General features: G+C 48.6%; 2 protein-coding genes and 1 long non-coding RNA gene across 18 annotated transcripts in view; 2 read left to right on the forward strand and 1 right to left on the reverse strand.

Annotated features, from left to right (window-relative positions):
• LOC126934114 (uncharacterized) overlaps window positions 1-14,779 on the forward strand; it is a 239,224-nt gene that overhangs the window by 98,555 nt on the left and 125,890 nt on the right. The gene's annotated exons all lie outside the window — the stretch shown is intronic.
• Window positions 8,918-10,626, reverse strand: PCBP1 (poly(rC) binding protein 1). The gene has a single exon (XM_050754494.1). It carries the CDS (start codon window positions 10,338-10,340, stop codon window positions 9,270-9,272), a length of 1,071 nt encoding a protein of 356 aa, XP_050610451.1. The 5' UTR covers window positions 10,341-10,626; the 3' UTR covers window positions 8,918-9,269.
• LOC126934106 (uncharacterized) overlaps window positions 11,145-14,779 on the forward strand; it is a 139,729-nt gene continuing 136,094 nt past the window's right edge. For 12 of the 16 annotated variants that reach the window (XR_007718819.1, XR_007718821.1, XR_007718822.1 and 9 more), the window contains exons 1-2: window positions 11,145-12,536; window positions 14,368-14,516. The gene's annotated coding sequence lies outside the window, so the exon portion shown is untranslated. Of the gene's footprint in view, window positions 12,537-14,367; window positions 14,548-14,779 lie in introns of all 16 variants that reach the window. The other 4 variants (XR_007718816.1, XR_007718812.1, XR_007718815.1 and 1 more) reach the window with 1 other exon arrangement.

Raw genomic sequence — 14,779 nt, forward strand, 5'->3', positions numbered from 1 at the left:
GCATGGTTATGGCTCACTACAGCCTGGACCTCCTGGACTCAGGTGATCCTCCCACCTCAGCCTTCCAAGTAGCTGGGACCATACATGCACTACCAAGCCCAGCTATTTATTTTATTTTATTTTTTGTAGGGACAGGGTTTTGGCATGTTGCCCAGGCTCATCTTGAACTCATGGGCTCAAGCAATCTTCCTGAGCCTTGGTTTCCCAAAGTGCTGGGATTACAGGCATGAGTCACCATTCCTGGCCTTTACATTTTTAGTTTTATTTTATTTTATTTATTTATTTATTTATTTAGGCGGAGTCTTGCTTCATTGCCCAGGTTGGAGTGCAGTGGCACAATCTCAGCTCACTGCAAGCTCTGCCTCCCGGGTTCAGACCATTCTCCTGCCTCAGCCTCCAAGAGTAGCTGGGACTACAGGCGCCCGCCACCACGTCTGGCTAATTTTTTGTATTTTTAGTAGAGACAAGGTTTCACTGTGTTAGCCAGGATTGTCTCAATCTCCTGACCTCGTGATCCGCCTGCCTTGGCCTCCCAAAGTGCTGGGATTACAGGCGTGAGCCACCACGCCCGGCCCCTATTCTTTAAAATATAATAGAGATGAGATCTCACTATGTTGCCCAGACTGGTCTCCAACTCCTGGTCTCAACTGATCTTCTCACTTGGCCTCCCAAAGTGCTGGGATTACAGGCATAAACCACCATTCCTGGCCTTTAAGTTTTTAATTTTTAAAAATATAATAGAGATAAGGTCTCACTATGTTGCCCAGACTGGTCTCGAATTCCTGGCCTCAACTGATCCTCCTGCCTTGGCCTTCCAAAGTGTTGGGAGTATAGGCGTGAGCCACCGTGCCAGGCTTCATGTATGCTTTTTTTTTTTTTTTTTTTTTTTTTTTTTTTTTTTTTTTTTTTTTGAGACGGAGTCTCGCTCTGTCACCCAGGCTGGAGTGCAGTGGCCGGATCTCAGCTCACTGCAAGCTCCGCCTCCCAGGTTTATGCCATTCTCCTGCCTCAGCCTCCCGAGTAGCTGGGACTACAGGCGCCTGCCACCTCGCCCGGCTAGTTTTTTTTTTTGTATTTTTTAGTAGAGACGGGGTTTCACCGTGCTAGCCAGGATGGTCTCGATCTCCTGACCTCGTGATCCGCCCGTCTCGGCCTCCCAAAGTGCTGGGGTTACAGGCTTGAGCCACCGCGCCCGGCCATGTATGCTTTCTTGATTGAAAAATTGGGCAGGCAGGCCGGGCGCGGTGGCTCACTCCTGTAATCCCAGCACTTTGGGAGGCCAAGGCGGGTGGATCACCTGAGGTTGGGAGTTCAAGACCAGCCTGACCAACATGGAGAAACCCCGTCTCTACTAAAAATACAAAATTAGCCAGGCATGGTGGCGCATGCCTGTAATCCCAGCTACTCGGGAGGCTGAAGCAGGAGAATTGCTTGAACCCAGGAGGCGGAGGTTGTGGTGAGCCGAGATGGTGCCATTGCACTCCAGCCTGGGCAAAAAGAACGAAACTCTGTCTCAAAAAAAAAAAAAGAAAAATTGGGCAGGCTGGGCGCGGTGGCTTACACCTGTAATCCTAGCACTTTGAGAGGCTGAGGCAGGTGGATCGCTTGGGCCCAGGAGTTCGAGACCTGTCTGGGCAACATGGTAAAACCCTGTCTCTACTAAAAATACAAAAAATAGCCACTGTGGTGCCTCACGACTGTAGTCCCAACTACTCGAGAGGCTGAGGTGGGAGGATCACTTAAACCCAAGAGGCGGAGGTTACGGTGAGCCTAGATCGCACCACTGTACTCCAGCCTGGGCGATAGAGTGACACCCTGCCTCAAAAAAATAAATAAATAAATAAATAAAAATAAAAATAAATAAATAAAAATTAAAATAAAAAAAGAACAATTGGGCAATACAAGTAATTACAGACAAGATGAAAAATATGTAGACCGTCCATTTAGAGTCAGCTTACTGTGACTGAACTGCTCAGGGAATAACCAATTTGGCATCTTGCACCACCTGAGTGACTAGCTGACATGGTATGAGTTTGCTGACACTGAAGGACAGTGGCCTCAGCTCCCTACCAAGGCTCACTCAGCCCAGTGGTAGATGTTTGGAGGCATAATGCACTCCTGGGAAGAGAAGGAGGGCAGCACAGTTACCATCTCCGTACTTCAGTGGACACAAGGTACAGGGGACAATCAGGGCAGCCAAGCCCTCTCCTAAAGCCCTTGCTGTGAGGGCAGGAGGGCAGGGGAAAGGTGGGGCGAGGGCTTGGGCTTGCTTTTAGGGATTAACTTCTCCTCGTGTGTAACCTTCTCTGGCATATCTGTCTTCTTCCCCTCTACTGTCCTTGCGTCTTCCCCTCAAAGTATAAAGTGATAGCCTATAATCCCAGCTACTTGGGAGGCTGAAGCAGGAGGATCAGTTGAGCCCAGGAGTTTGAGGCTGCAGTGAGCTGTGATCATACCATTGTCCTCCAGCCCAGGCCACAGAGTGACAGACCCTGTCTTAAAAATAAATAAATAAATCAAATAAATAAATAAGAAAAAGTCTAAAGTGACAGGCACGATAGATCAGGGATGTTCAGAGCAAATCTCTCTGAAGTTCTTCCTTTCTACTTCCTCCTCAGTCAAGTACCCATGAATAGTTACCCAAAATGCCAAGCTGGGGCTTGTTGCTGCCAGTTTTTTGTCAACTTCCGCTTTTCTCTGTTAGACTATTTACAGAAGGCCTGTGTGTCAGAAGTCAGCCCTGTGGCAGGAGGCAGAAGCTGGGATGGGTGCCCACAAAGGAAGCCTTATTTTCCAAGGCAGCCAGAGAATCATGGGTCTGAACTTATCTCGTCTTCTTAGATGGAGCACTAAGACCCAGAAAGAGGGAGGAATTTGTCCAAGCTCTCCCAGTGAGCTGATGCCAGAGCCAGGACTAGAATTCAGGTCTCCCAATTCTTAGTACAGTGTGAACAGTGTGATTTTCCTTGCAGAATGTTGATGCTCAAAGAGCAGGAACCCCAGAACCCCAGGCAGGTAAGGAAGAAGAGCACAGCCAGGATCAGAAGAGTGAAGAAACAATGATGTCCCACAGGCAAGGATGCCCACACAGAATGACTTTGGGGGGACTGCCAGTTATTTTGTATGGAAGGCTGAAGGTAGCGGCAGGAGACTTGGTGGGCCTTGCACTGGTGAGGCTGGTGGGGAACAGATGTTCAAGGGTCTGGAAAACTGTGCTGAAGAGTTTGGGTTTTCTTTCATAGACCATGGGGGTGAGGTGGGACTTGAAGGCCTTTGATTGGGGGACACGTGTTTAGATTTGAATTTTAGGAAGGCCCCTCAGGTGGCCAGGCTAGGTGAGGTGAGCAAAGGACTTGGCAAGGGGAGGCTTCTCTTGCTGTGACTGCCTATTTGTATGTCTGGCTGGGCGCTGTCTCACTGGCAGGAGGTGGCAGGCCCAGAGATGCTGGACAGTATGTGGTTCACCACTTGGGGTAGCCAAGAGTAGCAAGGAGTGAAGTGGGTTCAACTCACGAACCTGAAGTTCTTGGTAAATACTGCTTACTTTTCAGGTCACAGGGAATAAGTAGCTGCTCTAGGGGTGAACCCAAGTGGGGTGATTCACTCTCCAAACTACTGACTGGAGGGGAGTGTGTGGTGGTCATGTACATGTGTGTATGTGTGTGTCTATATTTGAGTGGGGCAAGGGAGGGGATTGGGGACTAGGGGAGACCAGCCTTCTAAACACATGATACAACTACTATGGCTATGACACAACAGGTGTTTGTCAACCTGTTCCGGCTCTTCCCAACTCTGGCAGTGGCTATGGCCTAACAGCTGGTGGCAGGAACAGGGCTGTGACAAGAATCAGCAACTGCATGGGGCCTCATCAATTTCCAGAAGAGGACAGGACATGCTCAAGATGCCCCAAAGAGAAAGGACAAAGGAGAGGAATTCTGAGATGCAAGTCCCTATGGAGGAGGGGACAGAGTTAAATTCCAACAGTCCAACAGACTACGGCTAGAGTAACAGTCTTCTCTTACCTGTACCTTTAACGCTCAGCTTGCCATTTGTTCCTTAGTATCTGCTGTTAGTGACGTTCCTTTCAGAAACAAGAAAACAAACGTCTTTTCCTGCTGAAGTTTTTGATTTACTTCTTTCTCTCCTTTGCACCATCAAGTATTTGAGCAGTGGACACCCTTGCCTCCATTTCCTCACCCACTATGCCCTCCTCTCCTGCTGCAAACTGGCTTCCCCACATCACTCTTCTGAAATTCTGCTCCCCAAACATACTCATTCCAGTGAAATTGTCTTCCCCAGAATTACTTTGGTGTCTGACAGGACTGGGTGAAGGGGTAAAAAAACTATTAAGATTGGCTGGGTGCAGTGGTTCACACCTGTAATCCCAGCAGTTTAGGAGGCCGAGACAGGTGGATCACCTGAGGTCAGAAGTTCGAGACCAGCCTGGTCAACATGGTGAAACCCCATCTCTACTAAAAATACAAAAATTAGCCAGGTGTGGTGCGCACCTGTAATCACAGCTACTCAGGAGGCTGAGGCAGGAGAATCGCTTGAACCCAGGAGGCGGAGGTTGCAGCGAGCGGAGATCATACCACTGCACTACAGCCTGGGAGACAGTGAGACTCAGTCTCAGAAACAACAACAACAAAAACTATTAAGATTTAGATTTTGGCCAGGTGTGGTGGCTCACACTTGTAATTCCAGCACTTTGGGAGGCTAAGGAGGGCAGATTGCTTGAGCCCAGGAGTTCGAGACCAGCTGGGGCAAATAGTGAGGCCTTGTTTCTACAAAAAAATACAAAAATTAGCCAGGTGTGTTGGCACACGGCTGTAGTCCCAGCTACCCAGGAGGCTGAGGTGGGAGGATCAGCCGAGCTGGGGAGGTTGAGGTTGTAGTGAGCTGTGACTGTGCCACTGCACTCCAACGTGGATGACAGAATAAGACCTTGTCTCAAAATAAATTAAATAATTTAGACTAGGCATGGTGGCTCACACCTGTAATCCCGGCACTTTGGGAGGCCAAGGCAGGTGGATCACCTGAGGTCAGGAGTTCGAGACCAGCCTGGCCAACATGGTGAAACCGTGTCTCTGCTAAAAATACAAAAATTAGCTGGGCGTAGTGGCAGGCACCTGTAATCTCAGCTACTTGGGAGGCTGAGGCAGGATAATTGCTTGAGGCCAGGAGGCAGAGATTGCAGTGAGCCAAGACTATGCCATTGCACTCCAGTCTGGGCAACAGAGTGAGACTTTGTCTCAAAAATAAATAAGTAAATAAATAATTTAGATTTCAATTAAAAAAATTATCTTGTCTTTGATTCAGAAGAGATTTCATTTGTTTTTAAACTGATAATATTTAACATACTCTTTACATCTTCCTCTGGCCTCCACACCCAGTTTCGATTTCTCTGCCATTGTCTAGTTCCTTTTCTTGCATTCCTATTGGTACCACTTGCCAGCCTATATTAGAACCTGCTTCTTCCTTGAGTATATAATATTTAGGATTCTGCTTATATATAGCATTTTTTTTTTTTTTTTTTTTTTTTTTTTGAGACGGAGTCTGGCTCTGTCGTCCAGGCTGGAGTACAGTGGCCGGATCTCAGCTCACTGCAAGCTCCGCCTCCCGGGTTTACGCCATTCTCCTGCCTCAGCCTCCCGAGTAGCTGGGACTACAGGCGCCCGCCACCTCGCCCGGCTAGTTTTTGTATTTTTTAGTAGAGACAGGGTTTCACCGTGTTAGCCAGGATGGTCTCGATCTCCTGACCTCGTGATTCGCCCGTCTCGGCCTCCCAAAGTGCTGGGATTACAGGCTTGAGCCACCGCGCCCGGCCATATATAGCTTATAAATAAGCATGAGGATTAGTATACATATATAATTTATAAATAAATGAGTTATAAAGGTATATGCTAAAGACTTGCTATTGAAGGCCTACACTTTAAGAAAATGTTTGGAGACCACCGATTTTCAGTACAATGCTCAAAGCCTTTGTTATGGTATTCAATGCTGGTGATAATTTAGCCCCAAGTAATTTTATGGCTTCCTCCACCTCCTCTTCCTCCCTTTACCACAGATCATTCTCTTAATCAGCTACTAGACATCTTCCAAGCGCACCACAACAGCATGATGTAATTCAGAGTACTTTGCCCACAGTAGATGCTCAATCAAATCTGTTAAATAACCTCCTTACAGCATTATTATCACTCCGTCAGCCCTGGACTGTTCCTCCTTGACTTCTCTCAAGGGCACTCTCCTGATTTATTTCCTGCTGCTTCAACTATTCCTTCTGTCCTCACTGGCTGCCTCTTCCATATACACTTTACAAATATTTACTGAGTCCCTGCTATGTATCAGGTATGGTGACAGGTACTAGGATAGACAGTGAACAAGAAAACTAGGTCCTTCAACCCAACGAAATACCCCAAAACTCCATCTCCAGTCCCTTCCCCTCATTTACCTCTGTTCCTATGCAGCTTTGACTTCACCTCAATCTTGTCTATTTCTAGCTACTTGTTGAATATTTCTGTCTGCATATACTTCTATCACCATGCCTGAATTCATTGCTCCCCCTCTTTACATCTTCCTCTGGCCTCCACACCCAGTTTCAATTTCTCTGCCATTGACTAGTTCCTTTCCTTGCATTCCTATTGGTACCACTTGCCAGCCTATATTAGAACCTGCTTCTTCTTTGAGGTAGTTTGCCAACTGCTATTCTTGCCTTTCATCTCTCCAAGTAGCAATTCGTCCTATGCCTTGCTGCCTAAATCATTATTTTACAAATTATTGCCAGCTTTGCCCAGTATAAGATACAGTAGGGAGGAGTTTCAGGCCTACTTTTCTTTTTTCTGAGACAGGGTCTTGCTCTGTCGCTCAGGCTGAGTGCACTGGTATGATCACAGCTCACTGCAGCGTCAATCTCCTAGGTGCAGGGCGATCCTCCCACTTCAGCCTCCCAAGTAGCTGGGACTGCAGGAGCACACCACCACACTTGTCTAATTTTTCTATTTTTTTTTTTTTTTTTTTTTTTTGTAGAAATGAGGTTTCACCATGTTGCCCAGGTTGGTCTCAAACTCCTGAGCTCAAGTGATCTGCCCACCTCGGCCTCCCAAAGTGTTGGGATTATAGGCATGAGCCACCGCACCTGGCCTAATTTTTGGTATTCAGACCTGCTTTTCACAGGGCTTTCCAACTGCTTCACCCAGCGTTTCAGGGATTCTTCACAGACTATTTGGCTTGGTGTCTGAGGGTTCAAGCTTACACCCACTCTTGCCTTGATTTGGATTTCTGCTCATTGTTCCCAGAAGGCATGGTACCCACTTCTGTGTCTTCACTAGGTCCCCCTCACTCCCCACCTGTCTTAGCCTCTCAGTCCAACTCATTTAATACACATTGCTTTGTTCCCTTTTAATCACGTCTTCTCTGCCCAGATTTTGTGGCCAACCCTCAGCCTCCAAAAATGGGCCTTTTGGCTTTTTATAATCCAGAGTTCACTGAAATTTACTGTGTTCTAAGCACTGTTCTGTTTTATATACATGCTTTCATTTTATTTTCACAAGCCCAGAAGGTGTTACTTTTAACATATTCATTTATAGAGATTACTTTGCCCAAAGCCATGAATAAGAGGCAGAACTCAAATTTGAAAGCAAGTCTAACTCCAGAATTTGAGCTCCTTTCAGTGACTGCTTGCCTAACCCTGCGTGACCACATAATAAGCCTCAACAAATATTTACTGTGGATAATACTCCCTTCCCACAGGAACTTCTCTTTGCCATGAGTGATCTCCCATAGTGCCTGGGATTTGAACTACCCACTTTGGCACCTACTGGTCTATTGTTTGATACTATTGTTTCTTCTTTCCCTCATCTCAGGCTCTATTTTCTCATACTATTGTTTCCAATGTTGCCTTTGCCTAGCAGTTTTCCTTCTCATCAGGTCAGGGATAGTCCCATTGGCTGACGTGGGCGTGAGGCTGCTACGGCCTTCACAGCGGGATCTTTCTCCTCCACTGAAGACAATCAGTGGCATTCAAATCTTAAGACTCCTTTGGGGTGTTTGTTAAAAATGCAGCTGATTAGTTTTGGGGTGGGACAGAGGAATCTGCATCTTTAACACGCAGATCATTGTTAGGTTATAGTCACTGCATTGGTCTACATTCCCACCTTGTGAGGACTGACCCATTTAGGCAGGATTATTTCCTGGTATAGTGATTCTCTAAACATTGCACACAGCTGAAGAATTGGAAACTGGGCCTCTTTTGTTTCTGGATACACCACTTGGCAGGTGTAATAACATCCTCTGACAGGCTGCTTGCCACAGGTGCATGCTTGACCACGTGCGTCTCGTTGGTACTATCCCCTCCCCCCTTCCCATCCCTGCTGCCCAACCAAGACCCCTCTAGTCCCACCACCACCCGGCAGCTGTTACCCTCCTCCAAGCCCCCAATCCCCCCCACCGCCCACTGCCCTCCCTTCCTTTCCCTCCCCCCCACACCCCTTCCCCAGGCTCCTCCCACTCCAGAATATTTTTTTTGTTCCTAAGTTTATCCTGTGAGGTGGGGGTGGGGGGAACTGGTTAGATGGAGAGGACGCTCTGCCATTCAGAGGTCCTACTGAATGGGCACACCTTTTCCCCTCGAGAAAACCTTGTTTCTACCAGAGAAATGGGCATGAGGCCTCTCTCTGGAACTTGAACCCCTCTGTCCCTGGAAACATCCCAAAGCAGGCCCAGCCTGCTATGTTCCTTTGTTGGGGCACAGAGGGAATGGAATCTTACCGATAAGGTGAGAAGAGCTTCAGAGAATACCAAGGACGGGCCCACCCTTCTCCCTCCTCCCTCCAAACACCTCAGGCTAAAAGGGGAGGGAAAAAAAGGCACCAACAAAGAGTTTAAGACAGCAATTCCCAGCTTTTTCAAATATGAAGCATTTTTTAACCAATTCGTTTTTTTTAATTCTTAAATTCTTGACATTACAGAACTAAACTGAAATTTATTAACATTCCACTCTTACATTTCTTATCGACAAACAGAAATAAAATTCATGAGCCAAAAAACCCAAAACAAAACTAAAAACAGGGAAAAGCTTATAAAACTAAATATGGATCCCAGCATTAACAGCTGAACAGAGAATGTGATTTTTAAATTCTTAGCGGATGATAAAGTTGTGTAGAAACTGAACACTTACAAATTATTTAAAACCTGGAATCACTGACCAGAAATTACACAGTTGGATCATGGGAAAACAGCAGAAAGGGGTTACTGAGGGAACCTACACTGTTCTAGCTGCACCCCATGCCCTTCTCAGAGGAAAGCCTGGCATTGATTAGATACTGGGCCAGACTAATACTGGCAGCAGAGCCAGTGATAGTAACCTGCCTACCAGAGGAGCCTTCCACTGGGTTGGCAATTTTGATCTGGGCCCCGGACATCTGGCGGATCTCATTAATGTTGGCGCCTTGGCGCCCGATTATGCAGCCAATTAAGTTATTTGGAATGGTGAGTTCATGGGTGGTTTGAGTAGATGCATCCAAACTTGCCCAATAGCCTTTCACCTCTGGAGAGCTGGAGTCAATTCCGGCGAATCCGGTCCCGCCGTGCATCATGGCAAAGTGAGACTGTTGTCTTGCCACCTGGTTCAGCTTGGCCAGATCGAGCGGAGAAATGGTGTGTTGTCCTTGAATCGAGTAGGCATCTAGAGGTGGTCCCTCCAGGTCATGGGTGGCATGGGGGTAGCCCGCAGCGTCGCTGCACCGATCTTGGCCGCCCGCGCAGATGACTGGGGAGCTGGCCGGCATGGGCTGGTACGGAATGGTCATGACTCTCCCTTGCGGAGACTGGGAGAGCGTCTCCAGCATGACCAGGCAGATCTGCTTGACACACTCGGTGACAGACTGCGGCACGCCAGCGATGGTGATGGCCCGCTCGGTGGAGTTGGGCAGCATATCCCCCGCCACCTGGACCTGCGCCCCCGTACTCTCGCGGATCTCTTTGATCTTACACCCGCCTTTCCCAATCAGGGAGCCGCACTGGGTGGCCGGCACCACCAGCCTCAGGGTGACCGGGGGCCTGCTGGCCGCGGTGCTGTTGGTCATGGAGCTGTTGATATCTTCCTCCAGCTTGTCGATGATCATAGCGAAAGCCTTAAAGATGGCATTGGTGGGGCCGGTCAGAGTGATGATTCTCTCCGGACAATTCCCCTCCGAGATGTTGATCCGCGCGCCACTCTCCTCGCGGATCCTCTTAACCGACTCCCCTTTCTTCCCAATGATGCTTCCTACTTCCTTTCCATGCATAAGAAGCCGAATGGTGAGAGTCACATTTAGTCCACTTTCAGTCACACCGGCATCCATGGCGAGCGGCGGGCGGCGTTCGGGGGAGTTGGGCTCGTTACGTGGTCAAGTCTTTCGCGGCTGGCGGGGGGAGGGGAGGTGTAGGCCCAAAACTGCCGGCGCGAGGCGAGCGAGGGCCGCGGGAGCGAGCGGGAGCGGGCGGGAGGCCGCAGCGTAGTCGCAGGGGCGGGCGGCGGCGGCGGAGGGGGCGAGCGGGGCCGGGAGCGGCGGGCGGGCGGGTGGGCGAGGGCGCGGCGGTGGCGACTCCGGCGGCAGCCTCGGCGGTCTGGGCGGGGCGGGAAGCCCGCTTTCAACCCCGCGTACCCTCTGACCCCGGAAGTGCTTGCTGCGCAGGACCCCTTGAAAAAAAAATGAGGACCCGTCTTTTTTAGGTCACAAGATTGCGCCAACCCTCACATGGTCCTTAAAAAAAAAACCCTTCTGACACTGCAGTAGTGAAAATCAAGCGCACTATGGGCGGAAACTGTGAGTCCGGCAAAGTTTTAAAATGATTACGTATTTTATTAACTCTAACGGCACTGGCGGGTGACTGAAAATACTAGTGTTGTGTATGGCGGACAGACATTATTTTCCTGCCCTACATGGGGGGGGGTCGTGCGAGGAACGACACGGGCAGCCCAGGTGGAAACTGCAGGCACAAGCCGGGACGCCGCGGGTTTAAAACGTGCGCGCAAGGTGACCAGGGCGCGTGCGCGAGGGTGTGGGGGGATGGGAGGGGCAGACGCCGTCTTCCGGCGGGGGAGGGGCGGCGAGGCGAGGCCTGCAGAGCGGGTGCGCGCGGGCGGGCACGTGGGGCCTTTTCGTCCCCGGCGTCCGGGCGCGCCGCATCGACCCCCCACCCCGGCCCCTGCCCCCCGGCGGCGGCCGGTGGGCAGAAAGACCGAAACCCGCTCACTACCGCCTCTCGAATCGCGGCTCTGCTGTTTGCGGGGCGTGCTAGAACGTGGTCCTGGAAAGAATGGCGTCCATTTACATAATGCTTTGTTTGCGTTTCGCAAGTTTCTTTCGGTTAAAGCCACAGAAACCCCACCTCCTGCCCTTGTGTCGTTTCCACCGCGGCACCCTTTTCCGACATTAGAAACAATAGTGTGCGCCAATGGAGGCCTTGTTTATTCAGGGGATGCCGGCCAGGGCTTCAGGACGTTTCTGCGGCTTTTCCCGCGCGGCCTGGGCTCCCGCGGCTGCCTTTCGGGCCCATGGGCGCAGCCACCGCACCCGACTCTCCGGGGGCGGCCCCGAGGCCCGCCATCTTGGAAGGCCTTTTTTGCAGGTTCCTCCCGCTGAGGAAGTGTCGTTTAAGACGCTGGCATACGAGTTGTGATTTCTGCCCTTTCCCCTTCCTCCTCGGGCTAAGCCAGACCAGCAAGGGCCCCGTGCACAACGTGCTTCAGAATCCCTCAGGGAAACCGGCTAACGTGGCGCTACTCCGCCTCCCCCGTTCCTTCCCCGAGGGGCGGCCGCCATGTTGCCTGAACACAAAATGGCGACACGTGGCTAGCATTCGTCGCCAACGAGAAATTGGGGTCGGCCCGAAAGCTCTGGAATGTACCCCCCTTCCTCCCCGGGGCCTTTCCCGCTCCGCGAGTTTTATGACCTAGAAAACCCCACAGGCTGGTCTGAAGCTCGGAAGCCTAATTTTAACGCGTTTCCCTCCCTTTAATTTGAAACGGGAACGCGAATAACTGTAAAATGTAGGCACAATATTTAATCTCTCGCCTTTTTAAAGCTTAACGATGAGTAATAGGGGGCAGTATCAAGGGATAATTTGGGTCCCCACAGTACCAAAGCATTTAGAAACCTCTGCTTAATTTAAAGAATGAGATAAATTACTGCTTTTCTAGACTTCCTAGCATGGGCCGTTGTGCTGGAGAGAACGAGAAATACGAAGAGACCAGAATGCCTCTGACTTTTTCATAGGCCGGTTGGCCGGTGAATCTTACTAATAGTTTACCACAATTCAGTGTTCACTCTTAGTTTAGAAGGGACAGGCGTTTATTGTGCATTGGCCAGTGCCAGCACATCCGATGCAAGGCATTTCACAGTATTCTATCTTTAATTTTTACCATGATCCTCTGAGGTAGGTGTTCTTATCTCTTTCTCTCTTTTTTGAACAGAGGAAGACACTTAAACATAAAGATGAAGTGCCTAATTCAAGGTCACACAATGTCGGGGATGGACCTCCAGATTTCCTTACTGGTGAGCACATTTTCCAGATTTTTCTGTAAATCAGGGTTTTGGAATTTAAATACTATTTTAAACGTTTAGGTGAGCTTGTCATTTAAATGAGCCCTTGAGGTAACCTTTGTTGTGTAGTCAGCCCCCTTTTGTGTCTGTCTGGCGGTTCCCAGCTTTTCCTGATAAGAGCTACACCTGTAACAGGCAGGCGGGCTGAAATGCTGTCTTATGCAGTGTCTGGTGAGGATAGGGAGGGGGAAATGATTCAGCCCGCCCAGAGGCTCAGGTATCTGTCGGTCTGGCCTTGTCTGTGGCACATGTGAGTCTACCTGGCTCTGGGGGAGCAAACAGTTTTCTGTATGACTCACTTGCTTCCCTCAGCTCCCCATGGGCTTGACTCTTGCCTCCCCCACCCCAGCACACCAACCAGGTAAAAATAAATTCACTCTGGCACGAAGCCTCCGTTTCTCTGCAGAGATTGACAGAGCATGACAGAGTGTTAGGTCAGTCTATGGACCCTTCAGTTGAGTGCAACACGTAGCTGGTGGGCCAAGCAACAAACGGGTGCCTGAGCAGGGCTCTGATTGTGCGGATATGAGAGGCAAAGAGAAAGGCTTTGCCTTTAATTTGCGTTACTATCAGATATATTTTCCAAAGTGGTTTCGTGTAGGCTTATATAACTCTACAAACACATTTAATAGGTACATAACAGCAACGATGACAGTTATAGCACTAGGTGCTTACTGTATGCTAGGCATTGTTCTAAGCCTTATTTTATGTCTTCAGTGTCTCACATTTTTAAAGAAAACACTGTAAGAAACAAATTTTACATTTTGACTTGACATTTATGCACACATGCGTAACAAAATTTTTGCAAAACAATACTTGTTGCTACATGCAGTATACTTGGGTAATTTCTATTCTTTATATATAAAAACGACACGTTATAAAGTGATTAAAAACCCATTAGTAAGTTGTGATCGCTTATGCACATTTAATCCTCACAAAACCTCCTGAAATGGGTGGTACAGAGGTACAGATTGGTGAAGGAATTTATCCAAGGTCACACAGCTATTAAGTGGTAAAGCAAGGATTTGAATTTAGGCAATCTGAGTCCAGAGACTCCATACTTAACCACTAAACTAGATGTGGTCTCTGCAGAAGGTCCTGTCTCATAGGGAGACAATAGATAAGGGAGTTAAAAATATTACCAAGTGTTAGAAACTCAGGTTACAACAAAAGGACTAAATTGCATATAATCAAGGAATGTTCAACCAAAGCCTTCTGGTCTTATAAATCTAACTTATTTCTGTTCCCTAGAGAAAATTTTATCCATCAGGTTTTTCTTCCCAAGTCTACCTACTGAAATATTTCCATAATTTCCTGTTATGTACTCCTGGGACTTAATGCACCTCCTCAGAGAAGCTTTCCCTTTCCCAACTTCCCCAGCTGTTAGCCTCCCTCCTTCCCCCAGAGTCTTACAGTTTCTCCCTTCGGTAGCCCACGTTTGGCCGTTGGTTAAATTGTAATGTGTCTTGGGGTTGATAACATGTCATATAGGAACCTTGGGTGATGCTGTGATCTGGCAAAGAGGTCAGTGTACCTTGGAATCTGTGGCTCTGGGCCCTAGTCCTAGCTCTGCCCCTGACTAGCTCGAGACTTCTATAACTCGTGTGTCAGGGTTTCAGTTCTCCCTTTTATAAAGCAAGAGATTAAATGATCTCTAAGGGTCTTTCTACTTATGTCCAGGGAATGATGATATTTGATGACCTTGGTTATTTATCCTTGGGGGGCGGGAGGTTTATGTAAATATTTTCTGCACTTTTGGTAAAATCTCCACTCTGTTCCTCAGACCTGCATTATCTGTGGATACCTGAGTGAATTGCACACCACCCATTTTATAGATGAAGCCACTGAGACATGGAGCAACTGACTGAGTAGTCACTGCCCCACCCCTGGAGCCTCACACATGACTCGTCTCCTCTCTCTCAGTGACCACAGGTTGGTTGAGGGGTTTGACAACGCTAAGAAGGTGAGTCAGGTTTAGACTTTGGAAGTTGAACCACAGGATTTATGCTACATTCAGAGGAATGATTGTTGCTTCCTCTTAATGTTAAGTTGGTATGTCACGTAAAACCTTTCAAAGTGATTTTGTGTTACTCGTTTAATCATCACAGACAACTTTGCCAGTAGGGTCTTATTATGCCCATTTTACAGAAGAGCCATTTTGGGATTAGAGGAGTGAAGTGACTTGCCCAAGGTTA

Source organism: Macaca thibetana, chromosome 13 (assembly GCF_024542745.1).
Source record: "Macaca thibetana thibetana isolate TM-01 chromosome 13, ASM2454274v1, whole genome shotgun sequence".
In the NCBI taxonomy this organism is placed as follows: domain Eukaryota; kingdom Metazoa; phylum Chordata; class Mammalia; order Primates; family Cercopithecidae; genus Macaca; species Macaca thibetana.